This window comes from Apiospora phragmitis (assembly GCF_038363925.1).
Source record: "Apiospora phragmitis strain CBS 135458 chromosome Unknown utg000010l:1.0-9815664.0:1.0-9183399.0, whole genome shotgun sequence".
Lineage (NCBI taxonomy): Eukaryota > Fungi > Ascomycota > Sordariomycetes > Amphisphaeriales > Apiosporaceae > Apiospora > Apiospora phragmitis.
In genome coordinates, this window is record NW_027117409.1 from 6,877,015 (window position 1) to 6,889,993 (window position 12,979).

General features: G+C 53.1%; 4 protein-coding genes across 4 annotated transcripts; all 4 read right to left on the reverse strand.

Moving 5' to 3' along the window:
- Positions 1–3,429: 3,429 nt before the first annotated feature.
- PG994_011857 (uncharacterized protein) lies at positions 3,430–4,680 on the reverse strand (the record flags this gene model as incomplete). Its single annotated transcript, XM_066863266.1, has 1 exon — positions 3,430–4,680. One exon carries the CDS (start codon positions 4,678–4,680, stop codon positions 3,430–3,432), a length of 1,251 nt encoding a protein of 416 aa, XP_066712376.1.
- A 587-nt stretch (positions 4,681–5,267) lies between these two features.
- PG994_011858 (uncharacterized protein) lies at positions 5,268–7,299 on the reverse strand (the record flags this gene model as incomplete). The annotated part of the gene is made up of 4 exons (XM_066863267.1): positions 5,268–5,354; positions 5,396–5,909; positions 5,993–6,945; positions 7,024–7,299. The coding sequence occupies 4 exons, from the start codon at positions 7,297–7,299 to the stop codon at positions 5,268–5,270; spliced, it is 1,830 nt and encodes a 609-aa protein (XP_066712377.1).
- Positions 7,300–9,738: 2,439 nt separating this feature from the next.
- PG994_011859 (uncharacterized protein) lies at positions 9,739–10,497 on the reverse strand (the record flags this gene model as incomplete). Its single annotated transcript, XM_066863268.1, has 1 exon — positions 9,739–10,497. One exon carries the CDS (start codon positions 10,495–10,497, stop codon positions 9,739–9,741), a length of 759 nt encoding a protein of 252 aa, XP_066712378.1.
- A 508-nt stretch (positions 10,498–11,005) lies between these two features.
- Positions 11,006–11,644, reverse strand: PG994_011860 (Nucleoporin NUP37; the record flags this gene model as incomplete). Its single annotated transcript, XM_066863269.1, has 1 exon — positions 11,006–11,644. One exon carries the CDS (start codon positions 11,642–11,644, stop codon positions 11,006–11,008), a length of 639 nt encoding a protein of 212 aa, XP_066712379.1.
- Between the last annotated feature and the right edge of the window lie 1,335 nt (positions 11,645–12,979).

Here is a 12,979-nt window from a genome sequence, read left to right on the forward strand (position 1 = left end):
AGTATCTTTGTCTTACTAAAAGTCAATCCACACCTCAGAATACTCCTGAAACACTGGGTATGTAAATGCAACACACACAAGAACGTAGCCAGCCAGAAGATGGTTGATAAGAGCATGTACCTCTCTCATCGTATTGGTGAGGCCAAACTATCTGTACAAATTCGTGGCAGTCCGGCTCACCGTCCCAAGCGTCCCCACTGATATTCGCGCCATCGTGGTCGGAGGCCCATCGGCTTGGGAAGTAGGCCGTCCGATCGTAATTGAGATCCCTACTTTTCGAGTAAGTTCTGCAGGTACAAGGGCGGGGGAGGCGGCAAATTATGTACATGCCTAGCCTAATTGGATTCCGTAGGATCGTCAAAAGCAATTCGTCCTGGTCGGAAAGAAAATTACCTATTAGCCTTGGGATGAATTGAACATACATACCCCTATGTCCCTGTCTAACCCACAGGACTGGAATAAAGGCAGTCATTGTTTCTACAGCCGCGAGACTGTTGAGATGGGCTCTACGTAGTTCTGTTGCACAAGGCCATCATTGCACTGCTCATTCTGTGCATGTAGGTAAATGTAGGTAGAACATCTTGGGCCAGAAGCCTTCCCCATCACATGCAGCCATTACCTGCAGTTGATAGGCCTGTCCCACTGACAGACGGTAAGACAGGCAGTCCTCCCCGGTATGTGTGTCTTTCTATTTGTTTTGTTCATGGCGTTTACTATGGGATAAGCGTTGTCACTATCGATATTAGGTACATACATGGCATCTCGAAATCCTAGGATTGTAACGGACGCCCTATCATCTGAGATATGACGATACAGCATCAGCCTTGTAGGCCGTTACCCGTCACACATACTCTGTACTGTACCACCCTTATTAAATGGTTCAACGGCTGTTCACCCTAATAAGTGCATATGTAACTTGAGAGGTGAAATTGCTGGGATCTTCCTACACGAACGTACGTTGATAGGATAACATGACACGACAGGTCAGATGCATTAAAAATGGCAGCGTTGGGCCTGTATGAATGCGATAACAACCCTCTGCCTACGTACTGAATCCTGTAGCTGCTGCTTTCCTATAGCCACTAATATTAAACCACCTATTTGAGAGCGCCCCCTCTCTCGCCGGGTCATCGTTCGACAACCTCCCATCACACGCACACACACTTGTAACCAATGCCTCGATGGGCCAACCTTTCGGATAATTTGATGCCACATGGACTTGCGGATCTCGACTGTAAGCTGCAGCAGCGCAGCAACTCATCACAATTTAGCCAGGCCCAGCCAGTCTACCTAAGTGAGCATGCAGGTGACACGTCAGAGCAGCCACGATTGAAGAACAAGCATCACTCGTGTGTGGTAATTAGCGATTATCCATCATGACTCGTGGCGCTCTTACGGCTTAAGCGACCTGGGGAGTGCGAAATAGTGCGCCATTGTTGCCTTTTGTCCATTCGCGACAGGAGGTTTTAACGTGTCGACCTCATGTCAGCGGCAGGCGAAGTTGTACATAGTAGCCGGAGCATGGACGTATGGACGTAGCAACAATCCGAAGTATTACAAGTCCCAGCTGTCAGCTTGTCAGACGATCTGGTGTGCATCTGATCTATCTGTGAACTATCTAGAGGAGAAAAGATATCTGGGCAGTCTCAGGACAAGGGCTCTGTTCAACGTGGATGTCTTCCCATTGGATGCCCGTCTACACACAACTACACGTACATATCACAATCGGGCAGACGCTTTGAATCTCGATCTCGGACGACTACTTGGGATCTTTGTGAGATCGCCCACACTTGCTTCACCGGCTAGCTTTCCTCCCGAAGCCTCCATTTCGTAAGAGGCTGGTTGTCTTGTCGGGCTTTGCCTCTGCGCTACCAGCCCGCGACAAATGACACTGATGGTGTTTTAGTGTTTAGGCGTCGGCCACTTCTTCTGACTTACGGTAGGATCCACGGCGGGCAAATTGGGAAGCGGAGGGGCCTTGAAAACCCGGGTACCACCCTACTACCACGTTCTCGAACAAACAATCGAACAAGACTCCAAGAGTCGCCTCCTTTTGCCACGGAGCTTTATTTGGGGAGTGATTCGCTGGTGTCGCAACTCCTCCACAGCGTAGTCGGAGCCGCTGGGCCTTCTGCTTCTGGGGGGCTTTGCAGATGCCAAGATGCTAACATTCCCCCCTGGAGCCACGAACGTCCCCGCGCTTCTGTGATCTGTGGGGACAAGTTCGGGTTCGTGCCCATCGGCCAGTCAGTATGTATGTAGTCTGTCTGTTATTAGTCTGCTGCCAACCCCCCCTTTACTGTGCATGCCGCAAGACGCTCTCTATTCAAACTATTGGTTCACTGTTATGCAGCAGGAAGAATGCTGGTGTTGATTGATTGCGGAATGGACGCCCAAGCAGCGTCTCCCACATCCAACCTTGCAATCCTCTCTCACTCGTATGAAGGTACTCTCCATATCCTGCACAGTTGGCAGCGCTTGGACAGCAGACACGAGCGGCACGCAGGACTACATGCATGTCTCGTTCAAGGCCCTCCAGGTTTGTTTGTGGATATATGAATGGTTGCTATTGTTGTATTTCAAGTAACAACACATGGCTCATCCCACCAGTAGGATGGCCACAACCTCCCTGGGAGGCTAATCTAGATACATTCTATGCGCCTTGCCGGCCACCTTCCATGCTTCGTGCTGGTGCCACTTAAAACAGAGACAATGTCATTGATACTTATATGTTCTTCGCCTCCTTCCGTGTGTCTATTTACGTTGCTTTTTCCGCCCCCGGCTCATTCGAGCCGTCCATTCCACATAGTGCGTTCTATTTCCATACATCACATGTGGCTAGTCCGAGTGCGTGAATCACCACCGTCTTATGTTTCTCATCCGGAGTTCCCTCAGTGCTGCGTAGTAAACGGGACTCGGCACCAGTCGGCTTTATCCTTATGTGTATGCCGCGTGCGCAGGTTTTCTTTTTCCCAATGTGTATCCGTCTACGACTCTACTATCCAGAATCCGGCAAGTGCAGCGTGGGGGTACATGTCTTGTTGACTTGTCTTCCGCTCAACTTTGTTGTAGATGTTGAGGAAACCCGAGCTCCTCGTGTTTGGAACTAGAACAACATACGTTGGTGCTGGGCCAATGTTGATCAGTACGGCTCAGGGTGCTTACAGACCGGGTTAACACCCAAGGAGGAAGGGACCATGAATTCTTAGAGAGTGAACCGACGTAGGTCATGACGCGTAGTTGGATCATGAGTAGACTGAATTGCGACTTGTATTCACAAGGCGATTCATTAACAGTGTTGGGTATCTTAAACTGATCATACAACCTCGTAAGCCTCCCTAACAGTTATTCCCGAGCTTCTGTCCCCATTGTCACATCGCTCCGTCTCCGATCCTGTCTGCTGTGATAGATAACGAGTAAAGCCGCGGATCAAGAACCAGACGCCTCGGGCCCAACCACCTCGGCTCCCTCGAAATTCCACATGCGCCCGTCGACTTCGATCATGTCGAGGCACATCTTCATGAACCGCTGCCGGTACTCATCGGCCTCGGCCGTGACGCTCATGGGGCCCTGCTCGTCGACCAGGTTGTACGTGTTGATGAGGCCCGTCATGGCCTTGGCGTGGACCGTGTGCTTGGCCCAAAAGAAGTCGAGCACGGCGGCGCGGTAGACTTCCTTCCCGTTGCTCGACGTGACGCCGGTGCACCAGCTCGGCGGGCCGGGCGGTGCGAAGGGTGGCTGCGAGGGCGGGACGACGGGGGTCTCGCTGTCGGCCTGGGCCTGGGCCTGGATGTCTACGGAGCTGGCCTCTTGGTCGTCCTCATCGACGTCTACCGAGATGCGCACGAGGAACAGGGAGTAATCCACCGCATTGCAGTCGGCCAGCAACTTCGTGTCCTTTTGGAGCTGCGCTTTGAAATCCTCGGCTTGGTCCAGGGTCAGGTACAGCTTGCCGTGGAACTCGTCGGCGAGCTTCGACTTGGTGGCCTCCGACGTCAGCCTGCCACCGGCGATGTCACGCTCCGGGAAGAAATATGAGACGGGCTTGAGGTCCCAAGACTCCCACTTCTTCTTCGGCTCCTCTCCCTCGAGATCTTGGCCGCTTCCAGATCCTTCCGACGTCGATGAAGAAGACTTCTTTTCGTCCTGACCATACAGAATGTTCTCCATCACGATGTGATGACTGGGCGCCAGGCCGAACAGTGTACCCAAACTGCCCTGGGAACATTCTAGGAAATCGGTGATGCGCACAAGCAAGCTCCCCGGGTTGGCGCGCATGTGATCAGCGTAGGGTAGTAGCATGTCGTTCTTGAAGAAGTTGTGCTCAAAGGAGCGCGGCACCGACTTGACCAGGTAGGCACCGTCGGCTGTGCGGAAGAAGGTCGATCCGCTGTAGCCCATGTCGCCCATCGGCTGCAACGGCGGCGCTTTGTCGCTGTTTCTGCTGGCCGCAGACGCGGGCGTGAAGCTGTCCTTGTAATCAGACGACTTGATGGCCCAGAACTCGCGCAGATCTCGGAAGAGATCCTCGCGGACCAGCTGGAAAGTCAACCAGTATAGATTGAAGATGCTCCATATCCGGCCCAGAACTGTTTGGCGCTGAATGGGGTGGCCATCTTCATCGTTGTTGATGATTACGTAGATGATGGATTTGGCGATCTGGTTTTCGCGTTTACCCATCTCTGCGGTGTTAATTCCGATTTTAGTCTTCGTTTCTCACGATGTAGGCTTGAGTTGTATGTAGTGAGAGGGCTATTCTATGTTCCATATGAAAGTCGCTGTTCTACGACATGTGTAAGAGGGCCAGGTAGGAGCATTACTTCCGGGCAGTCGCATATGACGTCACCGTGATGGCTGCTGATTTCGATGCGGCACTGATGCAGATTCAATCAAGTGCGTTTCACAAAGCCGACACCTTACACCGATCGGTTCACCTAACCAGACGTGCTTTTGAGAAGACTCCTCCATGTCCCTACTGCACCTACCTCCCTTGATGGGGCAACCAGTAGCTGACTGACTGACCATGTACGTTGGGATGCATCTCTACGTCAAGAACCACATCGAACCTTTATGAGCTTCAAATATGATCAAGATGGAGTGTAATGTATTATTAATTTGCTATGGTCTCGCACCCCTGAGGTTCAAAGTGACAGTAAATTACTCAACGCCATTCGAATATTAGCAACTCTATATTATCGATTTAAATTTCTAGTACATATAAGCCACGGCGGTATGGAGCACCAATCTGCCACTCCATCACCCGCCAATCATCCGAACCACGGGACCACCAGCGGGTCGTAGCTGTCGTTGCCGTACGCGCTGCCGCCGTAGTCGAGGTAGCCGCCGACGTACGGCTGGGGATGCCCGCGAGCATGTCGGCCGCGCCCCCAAAGACCCAGACGGTCTGCATGCCCATGACCATGTGCCCGAGCACGTGGCAGTGCATCATCCACGCCCCGACGTTGTCCTCGGTGACGCGGAGGCGCCACGCCCGCCAGCCCGCCGTCTGCCGCGCGCGGCCCTTGGCCGCGTACCGGTAGAGCATCGTAGTGTCGCGCAGCGCCGGCACGTATTTGTTGCCGCCGGTCCCCGCCCCCGTCCCAAAATGGGCCCGCTCGTTGGCCGCCGCGTCGTACGTCCCGTTCCCGGACCCGAGGTCCCAGTAGTGCTCGCCGTGCGCGTGCATCGGGTGGACGTCCCACCCGCCCGTTGGCCCGGAGTTGCTCTGCCACACGATGTCCAGCACCTCGCCCACCTTAGCCGGGAACGCCTTGGTCGCCGGGTCCCACCCGCCGTTGGCCTGCGCGGCGTCGTAGTCGGGCGTCTCGCCCGTTTTGTACGCCTTCACGAGGTACGGCTCGTAGTTCTGGGCCGCGAGATGGGTTTCTTGCCACGACAGATTGTTCGCGCTGCGCAAAGAAAAGGAAAATTGTGTCAGTGTGGATGATCGGTCTCCGTAGTTGTAAGTCGCTGGACCCGGGTGGTAACTCACTCCCATTGCAAGACTCCGTTGATGCTGCCATTATAGAATCCATCAACTACGACTTGGTTCATCGTAATGACTACTGTCCGTGTAACCTCCTCGAGCGTTGGAAACTTCCTCAGTGGTGCGAGAGCCTCCAAGGTATACTCCATCCAAGTGGTATAGTCCACCAGATCCGTCGGTAACTTGACTGGCGACGTGACCGGCAAATCGGCCGGAAGGTTTTGCTGCTCGACCGTCTTGTACCCGGTGGACTTGCTCTTGTACTGCAGGAGAGCGTAGCCACTGAGCAGGGTTGGCCGATCCCGAGTCTCGTATCGGATCCAATAAGACGACTTGCCGTTCGTCTTCAGTTGCTCCTCGGTCTTGGTCTTCAGGAGAACACTGAAGCGTTGGCCACTGCCCAGCTGGATACGATCAGTCGCGGCCGGCTTCGTGTACTGTCCGTCCGCCTCGATAATGGTCAACTCTTCATGGTCCTCTATTCCCAGCATCACGAAGGACAGGGCGGCACCGCTTGTGAACCGCAGCCTGTACGTCTTGCCCGGCTCGGCGGTGATGATGTAGGGCTTGCAGGAGTCATCCGCGGCGCTAGTGAAGGAGGCGTTCCCTGAGCGGCCATTGAAGAGGACGGCATCCGGCTCCCCTGACCACTGAAAGGGGTTCGCGACGAGGCCCGCTTCGATAACGTCATCCAGCTTTCTGTAGTAGTCGCTAATTAAGATGGGAATATCGTCGTAATAGTCGTACGGCTTGGTCTCGTTGGCCGCATCAACGATGAGGGCGCCGTGCGCCGTAACGGCTTGGAAGCCGACGTGGGAGTGGTAGAAGTAGGTCCCTGCGTCTCCCACCTCGGGATGTATCTCGTAATCAAAGTACATTCCAGGCGCTATCGGCCATTGCGAGACGAGCGGGGTCCCATCAGAGAAGGGTGCTGTCCTTTGGCTGAGGCCATGCCAGTGCTAGCAGTTCAGTCAGCGATCCGTTGGTTCATAGTAACGTGGCGTGATGCCGCCATCCAAGGGTGAAGTGAATCGTACTGTGGTGATATTCTTGTCCATCATCTGGTTATAGACTCTCACCCACGTGGTCTTTCCTTCCTGGAGGCGCAGGACAGGGCCAGGCGATGTGCCGTTGAAGACCACCGAGTACCGCGACTCACAGTTGATGGTTATGTTTTGTGCTGTCGCGACGAGTATATACTCGGGCTCCCACGAGCCGCCGTGGGAGACTGGACCCTGAGCCGCGGCAGCGCATGTTTGGAGCAGCCCGGCAATAAAGCCGGACAGTAGAAGTCCCCCTTTTAACCAGCCCATACTGATCGGCTTAGCTGTAAGTGAAACGTCGTCGTTGAGCGGCACGTGTGTTGGCACGTATGTTAGCGGCAGTGGTTGCTCTCGTCGTGGTCAACAACGCTCGCATCACCGCCACGGCAGACCGCGAAGTGACGAATAGTAAGGGGGTTTATAAAGGAAACAGGGCAACGGATTACTACTCTGCCTCCTCACGAATCGAGATATCCACGGCCGTAAGCACTTGATATAGCCCCGTAATGTCAGCCGTGCAGATCATCTCAGGCAATACGCGTGATACGGGCCCCTACAGACCGCAGCGGGAACGTAAGGTTGCAAAGGGACTTGTGGTGGCACAGCCGGATAGAAATACCAGCCTACACCCAGCAGCCCGAATTGACCACCAATAGAGAGGACCCTTCCATCCTGTCGTCTGCCTAGGAAACAGTCAGTCAAATATTGCATACCAGATATGAGACTATTGTTGGCCACAGGCGCTCTAGAACCTGATCTCAGCGCACTAATGGCCTAGGCCTAGATACTTCATCCAATGATTAAAACTGTTGATTATCCCTGGACCCTGGACCCTGGAGCTGAGCTTTCTGGGGTTGAGGGGTGGGTAAGATTATGTAGGAATCCTCCATTTGCGGGCATGTATCTGCAGCTTGTCGATCCCAGGTGGTCTTATTGGCGGGCTAGTAAAGGCTCAGTCAGGCCATGAGGCCATGCACCCATCCTCTGCATCCTCTGCATGCAAATATGCAATCGGGCCCTGACAGATCATCCATTTACAGCAAATAGAGGCGATGAAGCTTCGTTCCCGTCAATCCGACCAGCCGCGAGAGAAACAGAGCATCGGAAACCGAAGAGTTGTGTTCTATTATGAGAAGCAGTGAGTGCATGGCAGACACGTTCAGCGTAGCCAGCTACCGAGCACCACCTCGTGTTCGTGTCATGACGCACATGAAGACTAAACCTTGAGATTGTGCTACTTCCGAGTCAAGCCAGACCGACATACCGCTTGGTATCGATGTCGAGTTACTGGTAGGTAAGTTGCACAAGCGTGGGGAATTAGTATTCCGGCTTGGGCGATTGATTCCATCGTCATGATCTTCACAGTTGGGCTAGCCATGGTGGGATCAAGTCTTAAGGAAATGATGTAAGCAGCTACAATTGTTTACCAGTTTGGGCAAAAGAACCCACCACCAACGAAGGACACCCACGAGCCAACTGCTTGGCCCTGGCGCCATGCTTCCAGTTTGGATGTCCTCATACTCATCTTAAGAAAGTTCAAAGTCATAAAAAAAGCAAACCATGGACCCATACCCGATATTGCCAAGCTGGGATAAGTATGTATATTCATTCAGTCAATTTTGCTAAACCTCGAACTAAAACCTGGAACTTGAAGAAGCCGAGTCAACCCTCCCTGTAGTCCACAATCGTTGCGGCATGACAATTCTCCGTGTTGCCTTAGCTAGAATGTTCAAGGTAGTAGCAAATACGAAGCTGTCTGCATCCAATAAGATACACAGCAGCAATTGGGCATCAGAGTACGAGTCCCGGTGCAGCTAGCAAGAGTCCTCATTACAAGAAGCACCTATCCGCGACCAAGAGAAGCAGCAGGGGGTCTGTCTCGATTATACAGAGGCACATCAGTTCCAGCATATGTAGAATGCCGAACCCGCCGCACGCATGCATCTTTCTCAAAATGTCACCAAGGAGGAAAATGTACCAAGTAGTCTCACCACCCAGCCCACGTGAGAAACGAAGCCAGTTAAGCCTGCCTACCGAAACCCCCTCGCGAGGGATAGGCGAGACAGGATGGCTAGCGTAAGCCAGGAGAGCATCAGGTCTATGGTGAGTAACCTCCTTTGTTCAGAGAACGCAGGAGGCGAGAGAACTTGGCGCGTGTCCGTCTAAAGAACGACGTAACCCCCTCCGTCCCTTTTCTATTGGTCTGCCTCGTTTTTTTTCTTCTTTCCGCCTACCGACTTTCGCCGGAGGCTTCCAGAGAAAATGGACAGAGCAAAGGGGGAGAAAGAGGTTGCGACACGTGGCACGGAGGCCAGTTGATATACCGCGTGGATTACAGAACAGCAAGGAATGATCTCGCCTTGTGCTCCACCTTGCCGCGCGGATGAGGAGTTTTGTAAAAAATACATTCAACAGCTGAGAGCAGCCCAGGCTTTTAAGGGTAGCCATACTGAGCAAACGGAGAAACAGTGGGTGTTCACAGCAGAGTGCTGGATAGAGTTTGCCAAAGTCTCGGCTGGGTGCGATATACTGGCGAAAGTTACTTCAGTGGTACCACAAGCAACAATAGCAACGGGCACACCTCGTCATCTTATTCGTGAAGCATTCCTATATGCCCCCGTGTCAGCGCCAGAATTGTACATTAGTATTTGCTGGGATATGCATCGGCTTTCCTCAGCAATCGTGGGCCAGCTCGGATACCAAGCTGTCCTATGAGTCGAAAACGACTTTCTTCCGACCCCTTCCTCTTCCATCACTCATGTCGTCCAGTGACCGGTCAATTTCCATGAGGTCTAGCATTTCGACCTCGACGTCTCGCTCTATCTCCTCGTCCTGCATGACATCGGCCGCTGCGTTTAAGCTATCCGCAAAGGCAAAACCGCTGGTCGACTTAGGCACAAATGCCGTTCCATCCGTCTCGGTTGAAGGCAAGACTCGATCGGCCTTGTTTTCGGGTTCGCGATGGGCCGAATGGCTTGAAAACCTTCTTCTCGGGTTGATGGAGAGGTTGTAGGCCTGGCTGGCAGGCTGCTCCGGCCGCGGGTGTACAACAATAGCACTGCTTTCTCTGGCGCGTTCGCTCAAGCCCTTGCGGCGGCCCATTATACCGCCAATCCGTTGGCCGACGACTGTCTCACTCTCGCGTACCACCACAATCCGGCTCTCGCCACACACAGCGACATCGATGGGAAGACCTTCGTTGGTTGCTGCTTGAGGTCCTCCAAACCTCGGGATAGCCGCAACATCAGTACAGCGCTCGCCCATGAGGCCAACGGTAAGATCACTCAGGCGGAACATTCGCGTGGGCTGTGCGCCACTGAAGAGGTTCACACCTCCACCGACACCTTTTCGCAGCTGTGCGTCCCAAAACTTGAGAATGCCAGGAATCACAAGGACATGTTCTAAGCCACCAATCCAGAGGACTGCACTTTCATCTGCGGTGGTCGTCGCTTGTGCAGGTATTGGCATAACAGCGATACCTCCTCTGACAGAGAATAGTCGGTCGGGGCCGGAGAATGTAGACAACGCTTCACGTCGGGAATGTGGAGTCATGGGCACGAACTCGCTGCCTGCACCAGGTGTCCGCTGGGTTCCGGGATTGCGCAGAGGGCTCGTACCTTCGACAAATCCCGTTACGCTAAAAGAAGTGAGAGCAGCACCACGAATGCCAGAGCCCTGTTTGCCTAGGACAGGTCCTTGTGGTGAAACGCCGTCCACGTCCCAGATACCCCACTGTCCATCTGCCAATAAGGCCAGAACAGCTCTACCATGAGCTATCCAAGAGGCTGCTATGATGGGTTTACGTGATGACGAGGGGCGAGCGAAAGTGGGGTAGAGAGAGATGAGCCACGAGCCTTGGGAGGAAAAGGGGTATCTGAGAAATCATCAAGTGGCATGGATGCTTGTGCGTAGTCATAGACCCTGATGGCCTGAGAAGTGTTGCACAGAAGTTGGGTTGAGTGCGTGGAGTTGAATGCTACGGACGAGAGCGGTGATGTGAGGAATTCTGTCTGGAAAGGCTCAACTGGCCGATCTTTCGTTGTCTTCTCGAGCGGAATATCCCAGAGGCGAAGGGTCCTGATGCCTCTTTTGAATGTGCTGCTATCACAGCCCGGGGTGCGGCTCTGCCAGTTGATTGCGAGCGCTCTGAAGACTTGCTACGCTCTGCCGAAGGCTTTGGCTGGATCAGGGTCATGGCCAACCCATCACTATGCTTTTCCTGACCCATCAATAGGGTCATCGACTCGCCCCATTTTCCGTTGCCAGCCTTTCCGGCCAGCAAGTTCACACGGAGCTCTTCCCGGGACTTGCTCAGAGGCGAGGGTGGTGTCAGAGGCAAAGTAATTAAGTAAACCTCGCGCGTTGCACAAGAAACAGAGAAGACGATTTTCTCCTTAAGCAAATCGGCACCGTTCCAGGCAGCATCCTCGGCAGCACATGGTGTCATAGGTAAGGCGGCAATGTGGAAGACGGCCGTTCCCATAGATAGGTCCAGCGTTTGCGTAATATCAGTCTGAGGGAACTCGTCCATATTTCCGTCTTCGAATTGTGGCTTGTCCATGAAGGCAGCGCCGTCTTGAGCCGTAGCATCGTCGTCGTCAGAGTCAATGACCATGACGGAATCTTCGGGTGCGTTTCCATTCTGTTTGCCCTTTTTTCCATGGCCAGCATCTTCATAGGCAGAGGCCTTGAAGGGACGCCCTCCGCGCCAGATTATCGAAACGCCATCCTCGTGACCGTAAAGGACGATGGTGGCTCCCTGGGGAGAGAGGACAGGGTATGTTTGTATGGTATGTACTCGGCGAGTCAAATTGTATCTGAACACGACACAAAGTCGATTAGCCAATAAGTAAACATCAATGAGCTTGTATCTTCAGCGTAGCTTACGTGGTCTGGGTATTCTGCGCAGTACGGCGCACTCGAGGCCCGAGGCTGACTGCCATTGCAGCAGCTCTGGTTCGGCGAGAACCTTGACAAAGTGCGATGCTGTTGTAGATCTCGGCTCGTGAAGGAACCCGCAAATTGTGACCGTTGTCAGGTGAGATTGTGATGCGGCGTTGGATTTGAAAGCGGATACCGTCACGCTTGACTTCTCTCGTCGCAAAGAGTCGCTTTTACTGTAAGAAGTTCATCGTCACCCAAACACGCAGAATGAATGTCGAATGTGGAGCTTGACGCGATCCATGTCCAGAGCGAGCTAAGCTCTCAGCTCTCGAAGTCATGTGACCCAGCGCAAGGACCAACACAAACACGCTGTAGCCCGACCCGGGGCAATGAACGAACCTTCAATAGGTACCTAGGTAAGTACCTACTCCGTACTTGGGTCAAGTATCAAGACTTTTGCAAAAAACACTTGGAAGAGATAGGTTATCGTCCCGTCGTCGTTATCATCATCGTTACTTTTACCCCATTCAAACGGAATCGTCGGTCGCTGCTGCTCTTTTCAGTACTGGGTATTCATGCAATGGGTCTAACTCTTATTAAGTCAATTCCCATGCCTCATGCCCCTTAGATAATTAAATCTTTGTCACGTGCTGTGTGGCTGTAGGCAGACAGAGGATAAGTAAATGCATCAATACACGACGAGACAACCCTTACTCTGTGCCACGTTTCAGACTAGCCGATCCTCACGTCATGTCTATAACGAGCCGCGAGTCCATTGCCGGGGCGGTTCTCACTCAGTTACCAGTCACTTTGCTGACTCTTATCAGCCTGTCCTACGTTACCGGGCTGCTTCTCCAAAAGTGGGCATGTGGAAGCTCCTAATCTCTGTGCCTTGAATCTGCTTAGGCGCTCCAATAAGCTGTGCAGCTGTGTCCTCGACCACAGCAATCAGGATGTATGGTGATCGTCTGTCCTTCGATGAGGCCGTTGTATCACAATCTTGATCGCGAAACATCTCTAACCGTTGCTAGGGAGAATGCAACTAGTCTGATCATCTTATCATGAC